This window comes from Tachysurus vachellii, chromosome 1, assembly GCF_030014155.1.
Source record: "Tachysurus vachellii isolate PV-2020 chromosome 1, HZAU_Pvac_v1, whole genome shotgun sequence".
NCBI lineage: Eukaryota > Metazoa > Chordata > Actinopteri > Siluriformes > Bagridae > Tachysurus > Tachysurus vachellii.
The window spans coordinates 917,512-933,406 of NC_083460.1; the positions used below are offsets into that span (position 1 = coordinate 917,512).

Genomic DNA, 15,895 nt, shown 5'->3' on the forward strand with positions numbered 1-15,895 from the left:
AGACGTGTGCTCTAGTCTCTTCTCTGTGAAACGGGTTTCCACACGCTACACGGCTTAGAAGGTCCGAACAACCTGCACCGGGGTGATTTTCTTCTCTGTGTCTCAGTAACAGGATATTCAGGACGTCACTTGGTGATTCATGTAGACAGAACTAAACTTTAAGTGAACCTTCACCCTCCTTGACGTATATCGGTGCTCAGAGTGCAGGCACTGCCCATTCGCACTCGTCCCACCTCACCGAGGCTTAGGAACACTACCAGTCTAGGCTGTTTGGTGAGTGCGGGTCACCCAGACCCTCACTAAACTGGACAGAAATGCAGATGGTCTCAGGAGTTCATTTTTCATTGTTAACGGTAGGTTAACTTTTATTCCTGGCCTGGCACCGGTACCCATTTGCAGTGACTGGCACGGACCCAAGTTTCTCTCTCCGCTATTTTCACAGCACGTGAAACGTGATATGGCAGTTACTCCACTCCTAACAGAACGCGTCACTCTCCTGACGCACTGTAACCAGGCGGGTTGAGGACATCGCTGGAAACTCGGAGCTTCAGCTGAAGAACAGAGCGGCCGACTGACACTTTTACTCTGGCTTTGGACGAGAGCTGCGACGTATGTGACACCGCGCAGCTACTCGTCTTCTTACGTGGGATAACTGCATACTTTCAGATCACGGAGGAGTTGGCAGCCATGCAGTCAATGAAAGGGACAACCACTGGTAATGACTTGTTCACAGAGATAAATGCATGTTTGGACACGTTAGGACTGAAATGGGACAAGCTGGCAGGGGTGACAGCAGACGCTTGTCCAAATCTGACGGGGAAAAATGTTGGACTTTTAAAGAGAATGCAGGATAAAGTGACAGAAACGATCCCTGTGCAGAAATGGACATTTTTTCGTTGTATTATATTATGTTATGTAAGACGGTGTTAAAAATGAACCATGTTTTGATGCTGTGACTAAAACAGTTAACTTCATCCGAGCGAGAGAATTAAATCAGACAATCTGTTGTATTTTTGGAGGAAAATAACATTGAACATGGTGACATAAGCCATCACTGCACTGTCAGGTGGCTCAGCCTTGGCACAATGTTCTCTATAAATATTATAAAAAGTATCAGGAAACAAGACGAGACATTTTTAACTGTAAATATCTATTAAAATGAAGCCATAAGGACATGAGGTAGAGATGTGTAACTGTGTGTGAGTGTGTGTGTGTAACTGTGTGTGTGTGTGTGTGTGTTTCTCCACAGTTTAGAAGATGCCCGATTTGCATCCAGGCAATGTTATTGTATTTAATGATGCTGGGAACAGATGATGTTGAAACTTGTTGGAAAGACGTAGAATAAAATCTTCATTTTAGATTATTGTATAATCATTTGTTAACATTTCAGTTTTAAAATAAGGACACGAGGTAGAGATGTGTAACTGTGTGTGTGTGTGTGTGTTTGCATTTACAGCATGTGACAGACACCCTTATCCAGAGCAACGTACATAAGTGCTTAAATCTCTAACATTGAATACATTAATGCTGGATCACCAAGTTACATACTTAAGATACCATGAGTTTAAAACATCTGTTCAAAGTTACAATGAAAAAGTGTCAAAGGTGTTTTTAAACTAGAATTTCTCCACAGTTTAGAAGATGCCCTGTTTGTCATCAGGCAATTCCAAATGGAATGTAATCATTTAATTCTAGTTTAATAGAACTGCATTAACATTATTACACATGGAAACAAGACACATTGAGGCTAAATTAAGCAAGCAGGTGTGAACAGTGATCAAACGTGAGAAAGGGCGAGAGAGAGAGAGAGAGAGAGAGAGAGAGAGAGAGAGGTGGGGAAAAACCTTCAAGCAAGAACGTTCTGCAACATGACATGACCCAGTAGTTGAGCCGTACACTTCAGTGAATTTTATCATTTTCTTTGTGTTCAACAGTAATGTGTCTGAAATGTGTTGTTTTTAATTTAGCAGTACAAGGAAACACACACACACTCAAAGTCATGTACACACACACCCCGCGATGCAATTATATATATATATAAAGAAATAGAACACAGCTTTGGATTTGGTGATTTTGAGCGTATGTTCACGCGCGGTGCGGTTACCGAGCTCCCGTTTATTAACACCGTTTATAAACACCATTGCCCTTGGGCGTTTATTCACACGAATGTTCACACAATAAATTGTTGTGTGACAGACAGACAGACCAAGAGATGCGCTGTCAGCACTGTACAGCTAATGTAGCTAGTCAGATAGAGACTAGAGACAGAATCACATCAACTTAACTTTACTGTTATTTACTCTTGCTGACATCAAACTTGAAGACAACAAAAGTTTACCTGACTGCTGTTCTCACATTTCACTCTCATTTTGTTTCTTTTTTCTCTTTTCATGGTCAGATGTATAGCTCCGCTTCATATGGTCATCTACACAGTAAATATTAACACGCACTGTAAAACGAGGCAGGGGGAGGCGGGGCCTAACGCAACTTGTGTAGTGAGCGTATAGGACCGATCAGCTTTTCACTGTTAAATTTCCTACCACAGCTAAAACTCTGCTCCAATTTCACTGCTACAATCTCGAATTTTACTACGGTAAGATTATCCCTCATTATCCCTCGTCTCACAGTAAGTCACAGCGTAAACAAGCTGAGATTAATCATGACAGTCTGTCTGTGTGTTCACTAAAACGTTGCTTTATTCAGGAACGACACTAGTTTAGGGTCGAGTCCACACTAGTACACTCTCTCTCGACAAGGATCATAAGGATGTTAAGATAAAGGGCAGAACAGAATGAATACACCAGTTTGGTATATATACGGACGTCCTAAGAGGCCATGCATTATTATAAATTTTCATTGACAATGACTATTTTCTCGTTATCTCGACATAAACAACAGTCGCTTTGTTGTCTTTGATGATAAAGATACAGACATCACAGCTTCCTTCCTACGTGTCAGACACTTATGTGGAAGTCGTCAACCACACGAGTCCCTGATCAAATTTAAAGTGAATGTGATTATCCCTGATGCTGTTATTGCACTTTTGCTGCCTCTACAACATGTTCTTATGCAGAAATCTTGAGAAAATTAAGTCGTTATCACGACAAAACTAGAAAGATAAAACAGAATAATCTGTGGCCTATTAGAGCTTCCGTAGGTCTGAATCCTCATATTCTCAATGAAGAAAACTGGTAGTTCCTACCAGAAAAATTCCTCCAGCTCCAGTGTGGACAGCAGATCCATGGAGGCTCCGCAGCTGCCTGCCCTGAAAAACATCACACAGATATTAACACAGTGACGATGGACTGCATCTTACTGGACAAGAAAAAGAACAAAAAGCAAAGTGAAACTACAGTATTTACATTTCCAGCATTCAGCAGACACTCTTATCCAGAGAGACTTACATTTTATCTCATGTTTATACAACTGAGCAGTTGAGGGTTAAGGGCCTTGCTCAGGGGCCCAGCAGTGGCAGCTTGGTAGACGTGGGAATCGAACTCACAACCTTCCGATTGGTAGCTGTAACGTGTCTGACCCGGGCACTCTCACACACACAAAACTGTAAAAAAGAAATAAACAGTTGAGACACAGAGCGTCAGCTTCTCCCTCACTGGTACACACAGTATAATGAGGGGAGGAGCAAAAATAGACTAATAGACTGATATTATACAATAATAGAAATAGATGATATAAATGTAAATAAAGTATATTACTTATATAAACCTCTTATTTTCTTATATATCACATTATTATCTATATTATATTAACATATGCATAAATTTGAGTATTTATATGTTAAAAACATTATACTGTATTTATAATAATAATAATAATAATAATCATAATATATGCATAACCCATATTTCCACACATTACATATCAAAATGGAATAAAACAGGATATATACAGTATATTCAGCACCGCACCACGTGCAGGCCGCACCACGTGCGTCACAGACAGCATAACAGATTACATTTAATTATTTCTCCTATAACACTCTGTTTAATATAGATCAATTATCAGTGAGCTAAATCTCTTTTCTTTCTGAAACACAACTCATTAAACAACATACCTGTAAGAAAAGGAAATAAACAGCGTCATCTTCTCCATCACTGGACCAGACTTAAGTAAAGTTGGTCACATGTTCACAGGTTGGAGTTTCCCGAGTCAATAACTCCTGAGTTAAACACTGTTACTACACAAATAACACCTCTTTTCTACCGTAGTAATGTAGAGACGCAGCTACAACACAATTCTCCTCAAAATATTCAGCTTTCCTCCGCGGTGGACAAAATACACAAGTCTCTATGTGCAGACGGCTGAGAGACAGATTCCAAGGGACCGTCTGTAAAGTGCAGAACCTGAAAAGCGAATACTACAAAAACAGTCAATAACTACAACACTTAGTTACAATAGTTACACTACAACACTCATTTTTAATAACCTTGCTTATTGATTATTTTTATTGTTTTCATTATGAACAATATACATTTGACTGACTTTTAAAAGACCGCTTTTCAGGTTCTGCACTTTACAGACGGTCCCTTGGAATCTGTCTCTCAGCCGTCTGCACATAGAGACTTGTGTATTTTGTCCACCGCGGAGGAAAGCTGAATATTTTGAGGAGAATTGTGTTGTAGCTGCGTCTCTACATTACTACGGTAGAAAAGAGGTGTTATTTGTGTAGTAACAGTGTTTAACTCAGGAGTTATTGACTCGGGAAACTCCAACCTGTGAACATGTGACCAACTTTACTTAAGTCTGGTCCACACTAGTACATATAATGCTAATCAGTTAGCATCACCATATATCTCGTTTAAATAAACAAAAAAACACATTAAACGATACATTTTTAACATAATTAACACAATCAACTGTTTTCACGTTAAACACATTCTCTCAGCTACAAAAACACGTTTCAGAGAAGAAATATTACCTCAGCAGTGTAATGAGGGGAGGAGCCGGAAAACACGCGCGTCATCATCGGCCTCACACGCAACATATACTGAGGCGACCGCATGAGGTACAAGAGGAAACCCCGTAGAAGTGTCGCACCGATAACATTCCCTCCTCAAACAAATTCCCAAAGAAAAGTCCCGCTACTTTTAAAGTTATATTCTAGTGAACAATAATATAGGAACAAAATGTTGTGGAGTTCACTAAACCATTCTTTTTGCAAAAAGTAGGAAGATATAAAACATTAATAAACCAATCTCAAATAATAATAACTAGAACGTACATTTCCTGAAGAAAATGTGAATGGTGCTTGCACGTGGCAAATCCCGGAGGCTAGTCGAGACGAGCATATGACGTCATCTGAATACTCTTGAGGAAGTTTTCCTCATTGTTCTGAGTGTTTTGATATGTCACATGTCCATGTTGTGCTAATTATTTATTTTCACGTGACGTCACGTGACGTCATCAAAATACACGTGAGGAAGTTCCCCTCGTTGTTCTGAGTGTTTTGATATGTCACATGTCCATGTTGTAAAAAGTTTTTTGATTTAGCATATTTTGGGGGCGGGGCTGTGGCACAACCGGAAGGCCAGTCGGTACACCAATTTAAAAGTTTGTTCAGAGTATCACCCTAAAGGAGCTGGTCGAGTTTGGTGTAGATCGTTCGAAAGCTGGCCGAGTTATAAACCTCCAATGTTTATAATGGGAGTCTATGGGAAAAAAGGCCACTTTGAGACCCGGTACTCGGATCGCTTATATAGAAGTCATAGCACATCTCTCCTCAATGAGCCGGTCGAATTTGACACGTGATTCATGGGTCTAGGACAAAACCTGCGGGACAAGTTACGCGCCGAAGTTTTGTTCGGCACAATAGTAATAATGTTGCTTTGCAAGCACCATTAATAATAATAATAATAATAATAATAATAATAATAATAATAATAATAATATAGATACAGAAGGAAATAGCCAAGGGTCAGGTTAAATCAATGAGTTTGTTTTTTACACCAGTTACACTTACACATACAGTTTCCTGATATTACAAAACTGATGGAGTTTATAAACACCACATTATTCCACCTGGGGCCTGTTACACAAAAGTAGAATTAAGACATCCAGGATAAATGACTGAGCTGAGCTCAATGAATCCAAAACAAGTGCGTCCAGGTTTAATTGGTTGCACAAAGACCAAGTCAGGATGAGCAGACACGGATTCATCAAGCCAGGTGAAACCAATCCTGGATATGTGCGCGCTCACGGCTCACTAAAGAGACCTGCCACCGATTACAGCTTCACTGATTCACCATGGCAACTAGAGCGGCGTACTTTTCCCCGTCGGAGGCACAAATCCTCATGGAGGCATACAAGGAGGTAAAAGACATAATTACGAAGAAAGGCAACACCGCCACAGTGATAAAGCAAAGAGAAAAAGCGTGGCAAAGTATTGCAGACCGCCTGAATGCGTAAGTAGTGCACAATTACACACTCACCGCTCCGCTGAAACATCACAATTACAATCCAAATAGTTAATTCACATCTCCAAAAACGCAGTTGTACTCTGATTATGAAACAGTTGAATGTTTAATTGAAATGGACTGCAGATATGAGTAAAATTGTGTAAGGTAACTCCATCACACTGTATAAGGCTTTGATAAATTAACAAAGCCTCACATTATTACTACGCTCACTAGTACGGTTTAATCTTAGCTGTTGTACTCTGCTTCTTATGTTGTCCACCGATTTTTCTGTGTTCTCCTGCTTCATGTGTGTATTGTATAGTATAGTGTTATTTATGTGTGTATTGTATAGTATAGTGTTATTTATGTGTGTATTGTATAGTATAGTGTTATTTATGTGTGTATTGTATAGTATAGTGTTATTTATGTGTGTATTGTATAGTATAGTGTTATTTATGTGTGTATTGTATAGTATAGTGTTATTTATGTGTGTATTGTATAGTATAGTGTTATTTATGTGTGTATTGTATAGTATAGTGTATTTATGTCTGTATTGTATAGTATAGTGTTATTTATGTGTGTATTGTATAGTATAGTGTTATTTATGTGTGTATTGTATAGTATAGTGTTATTTATGTCTGTATTGTATAGTATAGTGTTATTTATGTCTGTATTGTATAGTATAGTGTTATTTATGTGTGTATTGTATAGTATAGTGTTATTTATGTGTGTATTGTATAGTATAGTGTTATTTATGTGTGTATTGTATAGTATAGTGTTATTTATGTGTGTATTGTATAGTATAGTGTTATTTATGTCTGTATTGTATAGTATAGTGTTATTTATGTCTGTATTGTATAGTATAGTGTTATTTATGTGTGTATTGTATAGTATAGTGTTATTTATGTGTGTATTGTATAGTATAGTGTTATTTATGTCTGTACTTTTGAGAGTCACAAACATCTGGAACCAAATTCCTTGTGTGTGTCGACTCACTTGGCCAATAAACCTGATTCTGATCCTGATTCTGATTCTGATTCTGATTCTGTATGACTATAAATAGCCAATCTGGTATCAGGATAGAACTAAAATTAGCCTATAGGCAGCAGGAGGTGGGACTTGTGCACATACAGACGTAGGTAGAAAAATAACGCGTCTAGAACTTAGGGAGTTCCAACATGGCGTGTATGCAGGTGAGTAGCAGAACTATAGTAAACAAATCAAGTTAATTCAAACGGTTATAAGGAGATGTTCATTACAATTCAGAACTGTCAGTCATCACATCATCCGTATAAGTTACACACACTACTGCTGCTGTATATTGTATAATAAGTATAATATTACACAATATTGTTATTTACACTACCATGTACTTTATGTACATAACTGATCTGTCATATTCTATAGTCATATTTAATACAGAATATATAACAGATCAGTTATGTACATAAAGTGTGAGAGTGTAAATAACAATATTGTGTAATATTATACTTTAGTACAATATACAGCAGCAGTAGTGTGTAATATATACAGATGATGTGATGACTGACAGTCCTGATAATGCAGCACTTATAGATATGAAGCAGTGAATATAATTATGGTGAGGTGTTAATCAGGGTGATTGTCTGGGGAAAGAAACTATTCCTGTGTCTGACAGTTTTAGTAAACAAAGTTCTGTAGCACCTGAGAGAAAGGAGGAGCTGAAAGAGGGTGTGTTCAGGGTGTAAAGGGGCAGTGGTGATTTTTACTGCCCGGTTTCTGGTTCTTGTGTCGTACAAGTCCTGGGGGGTGGGCAGGGGGGGCATCAGTTATTATTTCTGCTGTTGTTACTGTGCTTTGCGGTCTGTTCCTGTCCTGTTTCTATGTCATAGAATCTACAGATTCTATGACTGCAGTGTAGAACACCATCAACAGCTCCTGTGGCAGACCAAACTTCCTTAATTGATGTAAAAGAAAGTACATCCTCTGCTGGGGGTGTTGAGGGGTTTTCCCTAAAGTCCACTATCATCTCCACAGTTTTGAGGGTGGAGAAAAATGTGAATTTTTTATATATAGAATAGAATATAATATTATATATAGAATAGAATATATATGAATAGAATATTTATCCATGGTGAGACTAATCATGAGGGTGCTTTTGTTTTGTTTTGTTTTAGAAATGCTAGCAAATCATCTAAAGAATGAACTGGGAAGCACCTTTTTAGTTGTAGAAATGTTTTGTGTTTTGTTCGATATTCAATCTTTTTTTTTTACTCATTTGTGTGAACGAATTTTATTACTTTTTGATGTATAAATCTTAGTTCTGTAAATAACCTAAGAAAGTGTTTAAATAAGACTGAACACAGTGTATAACACGGTGTTTTTCTTCCTTACAGCTAGTACCAAGGGGTGGGTTGTACATAATTGTGCACTCAGCTATATTTATTGTTTCTATATTTATTGTTTCTATATTTATTGTTTCTGTTTCTAGAGACGGTTGCAGAAGGAATGGTTGGCTTTGCAGAAAGATCCACCTCCAGGAATGACTCTGAAAAAAAGAAGAGTTCAGAATACAATCACAGAGTAGGAGCTTGTTTCTGGTTTTATTTTACGATTTATACAGAAAGGTTTTCACTGTTATGGATACAGTGGTTTCTTACACACAGAGCATTGATGAGTGTGTTTATTCGTTATTGGCAGTTTCTCACTTGCATCTTGTGTCCAGGTGGCTTATAGATTTGGAGGGCGCTCCATTAACAATGTACGAGGGCCAGAAGTTCCAGCTTCTCTTTACGTTTAGCAGCCGATACCCGTATGAACCTCCTCAGGTGAACCTCAAAAGTGTCAGTGCACACACTGTTTTTGATCACTTCTTCATGTGCCCTCCATCTTGACTTCTGTCCTCAATGTCATACAGGTCATGTTTACCGGCAAGAACATTCCGATCCATTCGTACGTCGACAGCAACGGACACATCCGTCTGTCCAATTTAACAGAGCACTGGATTCCAGCTCTGACTGTCCGGTCCTGGTGCTTTAGCATTATCAGCATGCTATGCATCGCGAGCGTGAAGGTCAGTCTCACATTGATATAAACCTGAATTGAACAGTCTAAAAGCCACCACTGCTGCAGCTTGTTAGGCTCGACCGGTGTTCTCCTGGTGCATATAACTAGTAGAAACTGGTCTGGTCAGGAATGGGATGAACTCGAGTCTCCAGAGTTTATAATGTGTCCTCTAGTAGTAACTTAAAGATCTGTTTTTATTTGACCGAAATAACACAAAAAGGTGGTTGAAATGGTGGTTGTTTTTTGTTGTGTTCTTGTTGTGTTTCTGAGTTCTGCTCTTCTCTCTGTAGCGTCGTCCTCCTGATAAATCCCCAAAGAAGACAAAGTGGTGGTGGTGGTGTTGGTAGCACGGTGAGTGATCTGTTCACAGCTGTTATTTCCTTTTTGTACAGTAACCCAGCGTGCTGTTGTTTATGTCTCCTTACAGATGACACGTGTTAGTAGCACGGGGACTTTTAGCAGTTATAAACAGGCTCACACACAGTACACTGGCAGTTTTCTGTCCTACGGCAATGAGTGGACCTCTTTAGAGAAACAGTGATTTTGGGGCGTTACACTTCAGCAAGCTAAAAAAAACCTGATCTGACTAAAGGAATGTAAAACTCCACGTGTGCTCATTGAGAAACACGGATGATGCGTGTGCTTAGAGGGTTTATAGATGGTGGGATTAGCGCTGGATCAATTTTTACCTCTTTTCCTCTGACCCAGTGGAGCCGGTGCTGGTTCTGGGATCGGTTAGGGATTAGTTTACCGAGCGCCGTTCATCTGCAGTGCATCATGATTACTTATTTATTCTGAACCTGTAACTGCGCATTAGGATTAACAATATGGCTTCTGTACAGTTTGGTCCTTGGACCAGTAATTCTGCAACTTTCTTTTAGCCGTTTGTTACAATAACAAAGCAGCAAACAGCTCGACTTCCTCACATCATCACCCACAAGCTCTCACTTCTTTGGTCCTCGTGTTTAGTTGAGTGTCTCATTGTCATTCTCATTATTCACAGGTTCTGAATAAGCCCCACCACCAGGACTGGCACTGGCACCGTATCAGCAGACAAGCAGTTGTTTTGTTTTATTTATTTTTTTCTACTTCTTTCTTTCCAAGTTGATGTTTTGTGCAATGATTAAGTCTTTGTGTAAAGGCAGTCAGTCCAGGCATGTCAATTATATAACAGAATAAAACATTTATTTTAGATGAGTAGATAAATGTAAGACTTGCTTTTGCAAAACCATTTTTTATAAATAATAAACCTTCTTTTTCTGTATGCACTCGATCAGCTAAGAGTTTTTGTGTCTCTGTTTTGTGTGAATTTAATTAATTTATTTACTTTATTATGACTCCGCCCCCATTAGGCTCCACCTCCAGCTTTTTAAAGCTTTATTTGTATCTGAAAGTCGTTGTTGTTGACCATCGAACCTGGAGCGTAGAATTGACAGTAAAACTAAACCCTGAACCACGTGAAATTTCTGGTTTGCAGAATTTACCGTTGTGTGTAGCTCTGATTTCACAGAGAATCACTCTCTGTAGCAAGAGCTGACTTAAGAGACAAACCCCAGTGCACCAATATTGGCACATGGCTGAAAGGCATGGTGGGTAATGTATTCAATTCAATTCAGGTTTATTTGTATAGCGCTTTTTACAATGGACATTGTCTCAAAGCAGCTTTACAGAACGTAAACATAGAACAGAAGATAAGCATAAGGAGTAATATAGAGAATTAATATAATAAAAGTTCAAAATTCAAAATATATATAGTTCGCAGTGTGTGTGTATGTGTGTATGTATATGTGTTTATCCCCAATGAGCAAGTCTGAGGTGACTCAGGCAGCAGTGGCAAGGAAAAACTCCCTTAGATTGGTAAAGGAAGAAACCTTGAGAGGAACCAGACTCAAAGGGGAACCTCATCCTCATATGGGTGACACTAGATGGTGTGATTCCAAATATAGTCAGACAAATGTTGTATTGGTGTAAGGATCACATGGAATTCAGATCTCCTCTTAGTATCACAGCATCCAACTGGAGCTGGTAGATCTGTAGGATGTTTTCTTCAGGATTCTCGCAGAGTTGGCCTCATCTAATGTAGGGAGCTATACATTATAACATATAATTGAAATTCTACACAATTTTGCAGATCACATAAACAGCACTGTTACTGTTCAGCAATCTGTTAACATTTTAAAGTATAGAGTAAAGTAAACTTCTATTAAGTTCTGATTGAGGCTTTTGAGGTGTAACAGGTGAATGCTTTATAATTTGGTCTGACACTTTGTTTATTATTATTTATTATTATTATAAGATGAACATCATCACGTAAAGATCCAGACATCACCATCACCTAAAGATCCAGACATCACCATCACCTAAAGATCCAGACATCACCATCACCTAAAGATCCAGACATCACCATCACCTAAAGATCCAGACATCACCATCACCTAAAGATCCAGACATCACCATCACCTAAAGATCCAGACATCACCACCTATGTGTATGTGTGTGTTTGTGTGTGTATGTGTGTGTGCACATGACTGTGTGTGTATATGTGTGTTTGTGTGTGTGGGGGGGTTGGGTGGATCAGTGTGTAAAAGTGTAGCTGCAATTCCACAGCTAATTACAGTTTTTTACAATGGCTATGACAGATTTTTCAATACCTTTAACAAGTTTCCTAAACTCTTAACGCACCAACACACCTAAAACACACAATTGGTTAAACAGTTAATTTCATGCTTACAGTTTTTTTCAATCGCTAACAAGCGCTTACCTATACTTAAGATAATTTTTCTAAACTCTTAACACAGACTTATACCTACAGAACACAATTGGCCAAATTGATAATTTTCCTCTCAAAAACACATTTTGTTAAATATATACTAACTCTCCATTTCAAAACAGAACACATCTTTCTCTGCACACACTAACTTTACCGAAACACTGGAAATCTGACTCAAAATGAAATTATTCTGTCAAACAATAACACTTGTTTTCACTTCACAAGGTATATGCAGTCAATCAAAGTACACCAGGTTTCAAAATACTGGCTATTGTTGACATTAGAAAAACTGCATAGACTTTTATGTTTCAGGTAACATGCAATCCACCTTTTACACAAAACTTCTTAGTTGGGAACTGTATGTCCACAGTTATTTTTTTCTTTACTGTTTACTAAAGGAGGTACAGTAGAAACACAATATAATAGAACAGAAAAAGTTTTACAGTATTGCTTACAGTGAACAAAATATATATAAGAGCATTCTGAAAAACAAAAAACAAAACAGCAAAAAGCCCAGATAAGAAGGGGGGAACTAAAAATAGCACAAAATTAATGTATCTAATCCCTGCGATCTTCATGGTTCGGCCACATGTTTTCGTCAACATCACATCTGATATCATCCAAGGCGATGCACCTGGGATAAAACCGCTTGGTATGTCGGATCCACCCTTGCCAATCTTGAACTGTGATGTCCCTGCAGCCAGCATCCATGGCTTCAAGGAGGGACATCTGGTCATGTGGCTGATGGTCATAAACCTTCCACCTCCATGCAGAAAAGAACTGGTTGAGGAAAGGTGAATAGGGTGGAAGGAAGAGACTTACCAGTCTTGGGTGGACTTCAAACCATGCTGTTATTGCTTGCGAATGATGGAAAGCAACATTGTCCCAGGTAATTACAAAGGTCCTCATGTTTTCACCCTCCTGATCCTGCTCTGGCACCAGGCGCTGGTGGAGATCATTGAGAAAGGCAAGGAGGCGCTCGGTATTATAGGGTCCAACCTGACATCTGTGAAGGAGTAATCCTGCATTTGCCATTGCTGCACACATGGTAATGTTTGCCCCTCTCTGTCCTGGCACATCAACTGTGGCCCTTTTTCCAATTATATTTCGTCCACGTCGACGCCTTTTGGATAAATTGAATCCTGCCTCATCTATGTAAATGAATTCATGAGGGGCCTGGTTGGCCTTCAATTCCATAACTCTCTGAAACAAAGTTTATGTATATCATGTCATTACTGTATACCATACTGTATTGTAACCTATTACTGTGTAGGTTACCTACTTGCAAAGTGCAAAGCTTATAGAACTGGACATTGAATTGAATATACACTATACCTGGACATATTGTCGTCGTAGCTCCTTGACTCTCTCACTGTTCCTCTCAAAGGGAACAGTGTAGAGCTGCTTCATCCGCACTCTGTGTTTGGACAATGTACGTGTAATGGTTGTGAGGCTGATGCTTTCTATATTGCCAAATATCTCATGGTCCTCCACAATTCTAGTTTTAATTTCATGCAGTTTTATTGCATTTTTGCAACAACCATTTCTACAATGGCAAGCTCTTGATCATTATTGAGGAGCTTTCCTCTTCCCCCAGAGGGTGGAAGACGTTGCATTCTTTAGATGGGAAAAAAATCAACATATGCATTACTGTATGACCTTATTGACATGTCAAGTGAGAATAGAAACAATCCATGTAAAATGCAATACTTACCTGTTGGTTTGTTGAAAGATGTGAATAATGGCGGCAACCGTTGACCGCCTCAAATTGGGTTGCACTCTTTCACCAGCCTCTCTTAGTGAGAGACCGTGGTTGATTACATGGTCAATGATAGTGGCACGAATTTCATCACTGACTACTGTTCTTGCAGCCCTTGGAATGCCACCACCACGCATTCTTACACCTCTACCTTGCCCTCTCCTTGGGCCTGCTCCTGTTCCTGCACCTCTCACTGCACCTCTCACTGCACCTCTCACTGCACCTCCTACTGCATCTCTTACTGCACCTCTCCCTGGCCCTGCATCTCTCACTGGAGCTGGTCTTCTCCCTGGGCCCCTTGCTCTTCCTCTTCCACGTCCAAACATTACAGTGTTTGTCTTTTTCTGTTTCTGTTTCCAAAAACATCACTCCTCAAAGTCCTCTTTTTATAGTAATAGAAAAAAATAACCCCTGCCACTGAGTCTAAGCCAGACTGGAATCAGCTGTGGTTGGCCCAATTCACCCAACATAAATCAGCTGTGTGTCAATTATTCAATTGTTTGTTTATTATCAGCTGAGATATATTGTTTTTGAACTGATATCATTGCAGAAGCAGAGGTTTTTATACTGTATCTAAGGTTTGGAATATTGTTTTTGCTATTGTGGGATGTTGTGTGTTAACATTCTTGAATACTACAAAAACAATCCATAATTTTGTTGAGAGGTATAACTTGTCTGTTAAGGAAATGTAAGCATTGTGGAAATGTGTTTACTGATTGCATATTGTGTGAAAACGACATGAAATGTGTGAATGGTATGGCCACAAAAGACTGATGCTGTGCTAATTGTGTTTAGAGTTTTGAAAATGTGACAACTGTTTGGACAAACGCTTGTTAGCGACTGAAAAAAACTGTAAAATCACACATTGTAAACTAAACCCCAAAACTAATTTTCAAAATACAATAATAAACTAACACAATACACTTTGTCTAACAAAACACTGCAAGCATGTTTCAAAATCAAATAATTATTCAAAACACTAACACCTTCTCTTCTAACAGGAACATTTATTCAATCATAACACAATGACAAAAAAACACTATCATCAGCTGAAATGACAGAAACTACATTATTTTATGTGTCAGTTCTACCCTTATACAATAGACACTATATTGTATTGATCATAGGTCGTGTTTTGCACTGTAGTTTCTTTTGAATCCTCTCTACATTTTTGTTTTGTTTAGTAAATGCATGCATTTTGTTTCTTTTGCTGCAGAAATTCAATACAAAAAATGAAAGACCGTCTCAGAGTAGCTTTATAAAATGTACAGTTTATGTACAGACACAGAATTGTTGCAGTAAAGACTTTATTTGCAAAAGGACATTACTGCAAGATATACAAGCAGAAAAAGCACCGGAATTATAATAAAAAACAAAGTAATCTTCTAATCTGCCCGGTCTTCTACATTTGGCCACATGTTCTCATCCACATCACACCTGATATCTTCTCTGGCAAGGCATCGTGGGAAGAATCTTTTGGCATGACTCACCATCCCTGGCAGTCTTTCTTTCTTTCGTTCTTTCTTTCTTTCTTTCTTTCTTTCTTTCTTTCTTTCTTTCTCTCTTTGTGTTGCTCTATATTGTTCCTTTTCCACACAAGATCAGCCCAAAGAGTCCTCTTTCAGAACATATGATCATGCGATTGAAAGAACCTCAACACCTGAGTGTGGTTCCTAGATGGGAATCAGCAGTGGTTTATATATTTGCATAACTGCAATAAGCTGTTTCTCATTTATGTTTCAATTCACAATATGAACAGCTGTTGACTTTGACTTTAGTCTATATAAGTTATGTTTAGAACATGATGTTATCTGTTCTGACATACAGTGTGAAAGCATTTGTAAATTTGACTGTAAAATGACATTGTTTTGGTCTTGGTTGAGTTTGTGTGTAAAAGAAGTTCAAGCA

General features: G+C 38.6%; 2 protein-coding genes across 2 annotated transcripts; one reads left to right on the forward strand and one right to left on the reverse strand.

The window, feature by feature from the left end:
- The first annotated feature begins 7,591 nt into the window (after window positions 1-7,591).
- On the forward strand, window positions 7,592-9,805 carry LOC132856680 (ubiquitin-conjugating enzyme E2 W-like). Its single transcript, XM_060886379.1, has 5 exons — window positions 7,592-7,606; window positions 8,884-8,975; window positions 9,118-9,220; window positions 9,310-9,465; window positions 9,749-9,805. Exons 1-5 carry the CDS (start codon window positions 7,592-7,594, stop codon window positions 9,803-9,805), a joined length of 423 nt encoding a protein of 140 aa, XP_060742362.1.
- A 2,981-nt stretch (window positions 9,806-12,786) lies between these two features.
- LOC132842820 (uncharacterized) lies at window positions 12,787-13,788 on the reverse strand. Its single transcript, XM_060865708.1, has 2 exons — window positions 13,564-13,788; window positions 12,787-13,431 (listed from the first exon to the last, which is right to left on the reverse strand). Exons 1-2 carry the CDS (start codon window positions 13,636-13,638, stop codon window positions 12,787-12,789), a joined length of 720 nt encoding a protein of 239 aa, XP_060721691.1. The 5' UTR covers window positions 13,639-13,788.
- Between the last annotated feature and the right edge of the window lie 2,107 nt (window positions 13,789-15,895).

Bases quoted from the DNA above. Each gene is read 5' to 3' on its own strand.
- LOC132856680 (XM_060886379.1), top strand. The intron at 8,976-9,117 runs GTAGGAGCTTGT...TCTTGTGTCCAG, and splicing joins GTTCAGAATACAATCACAGA to GTGGCTTATAGATTTGGAGG. The intron at 9,466-9,748 runs GTCAGTCTCACA...TTCTCTCTGTAG, and splicing joins TATGCATCGCGAGCGTGAAG to CGTCGTCCTCCTGATAAATC.
- LOC132842820 (XM_060865708.1), bottom strand. From the start codon at position 13,638: ATGAAGCAGCTCTACACTGTTCCCTTTGAGAGGAACAGTGAGAGAGTC. The intron at 13,432-13,563 runs GTATAGTGTATA...ACTTTGTTTCAG, and splicing joins TACGACGACAATATGTCCAG to AGAGTTATGGAATTGAAGGC.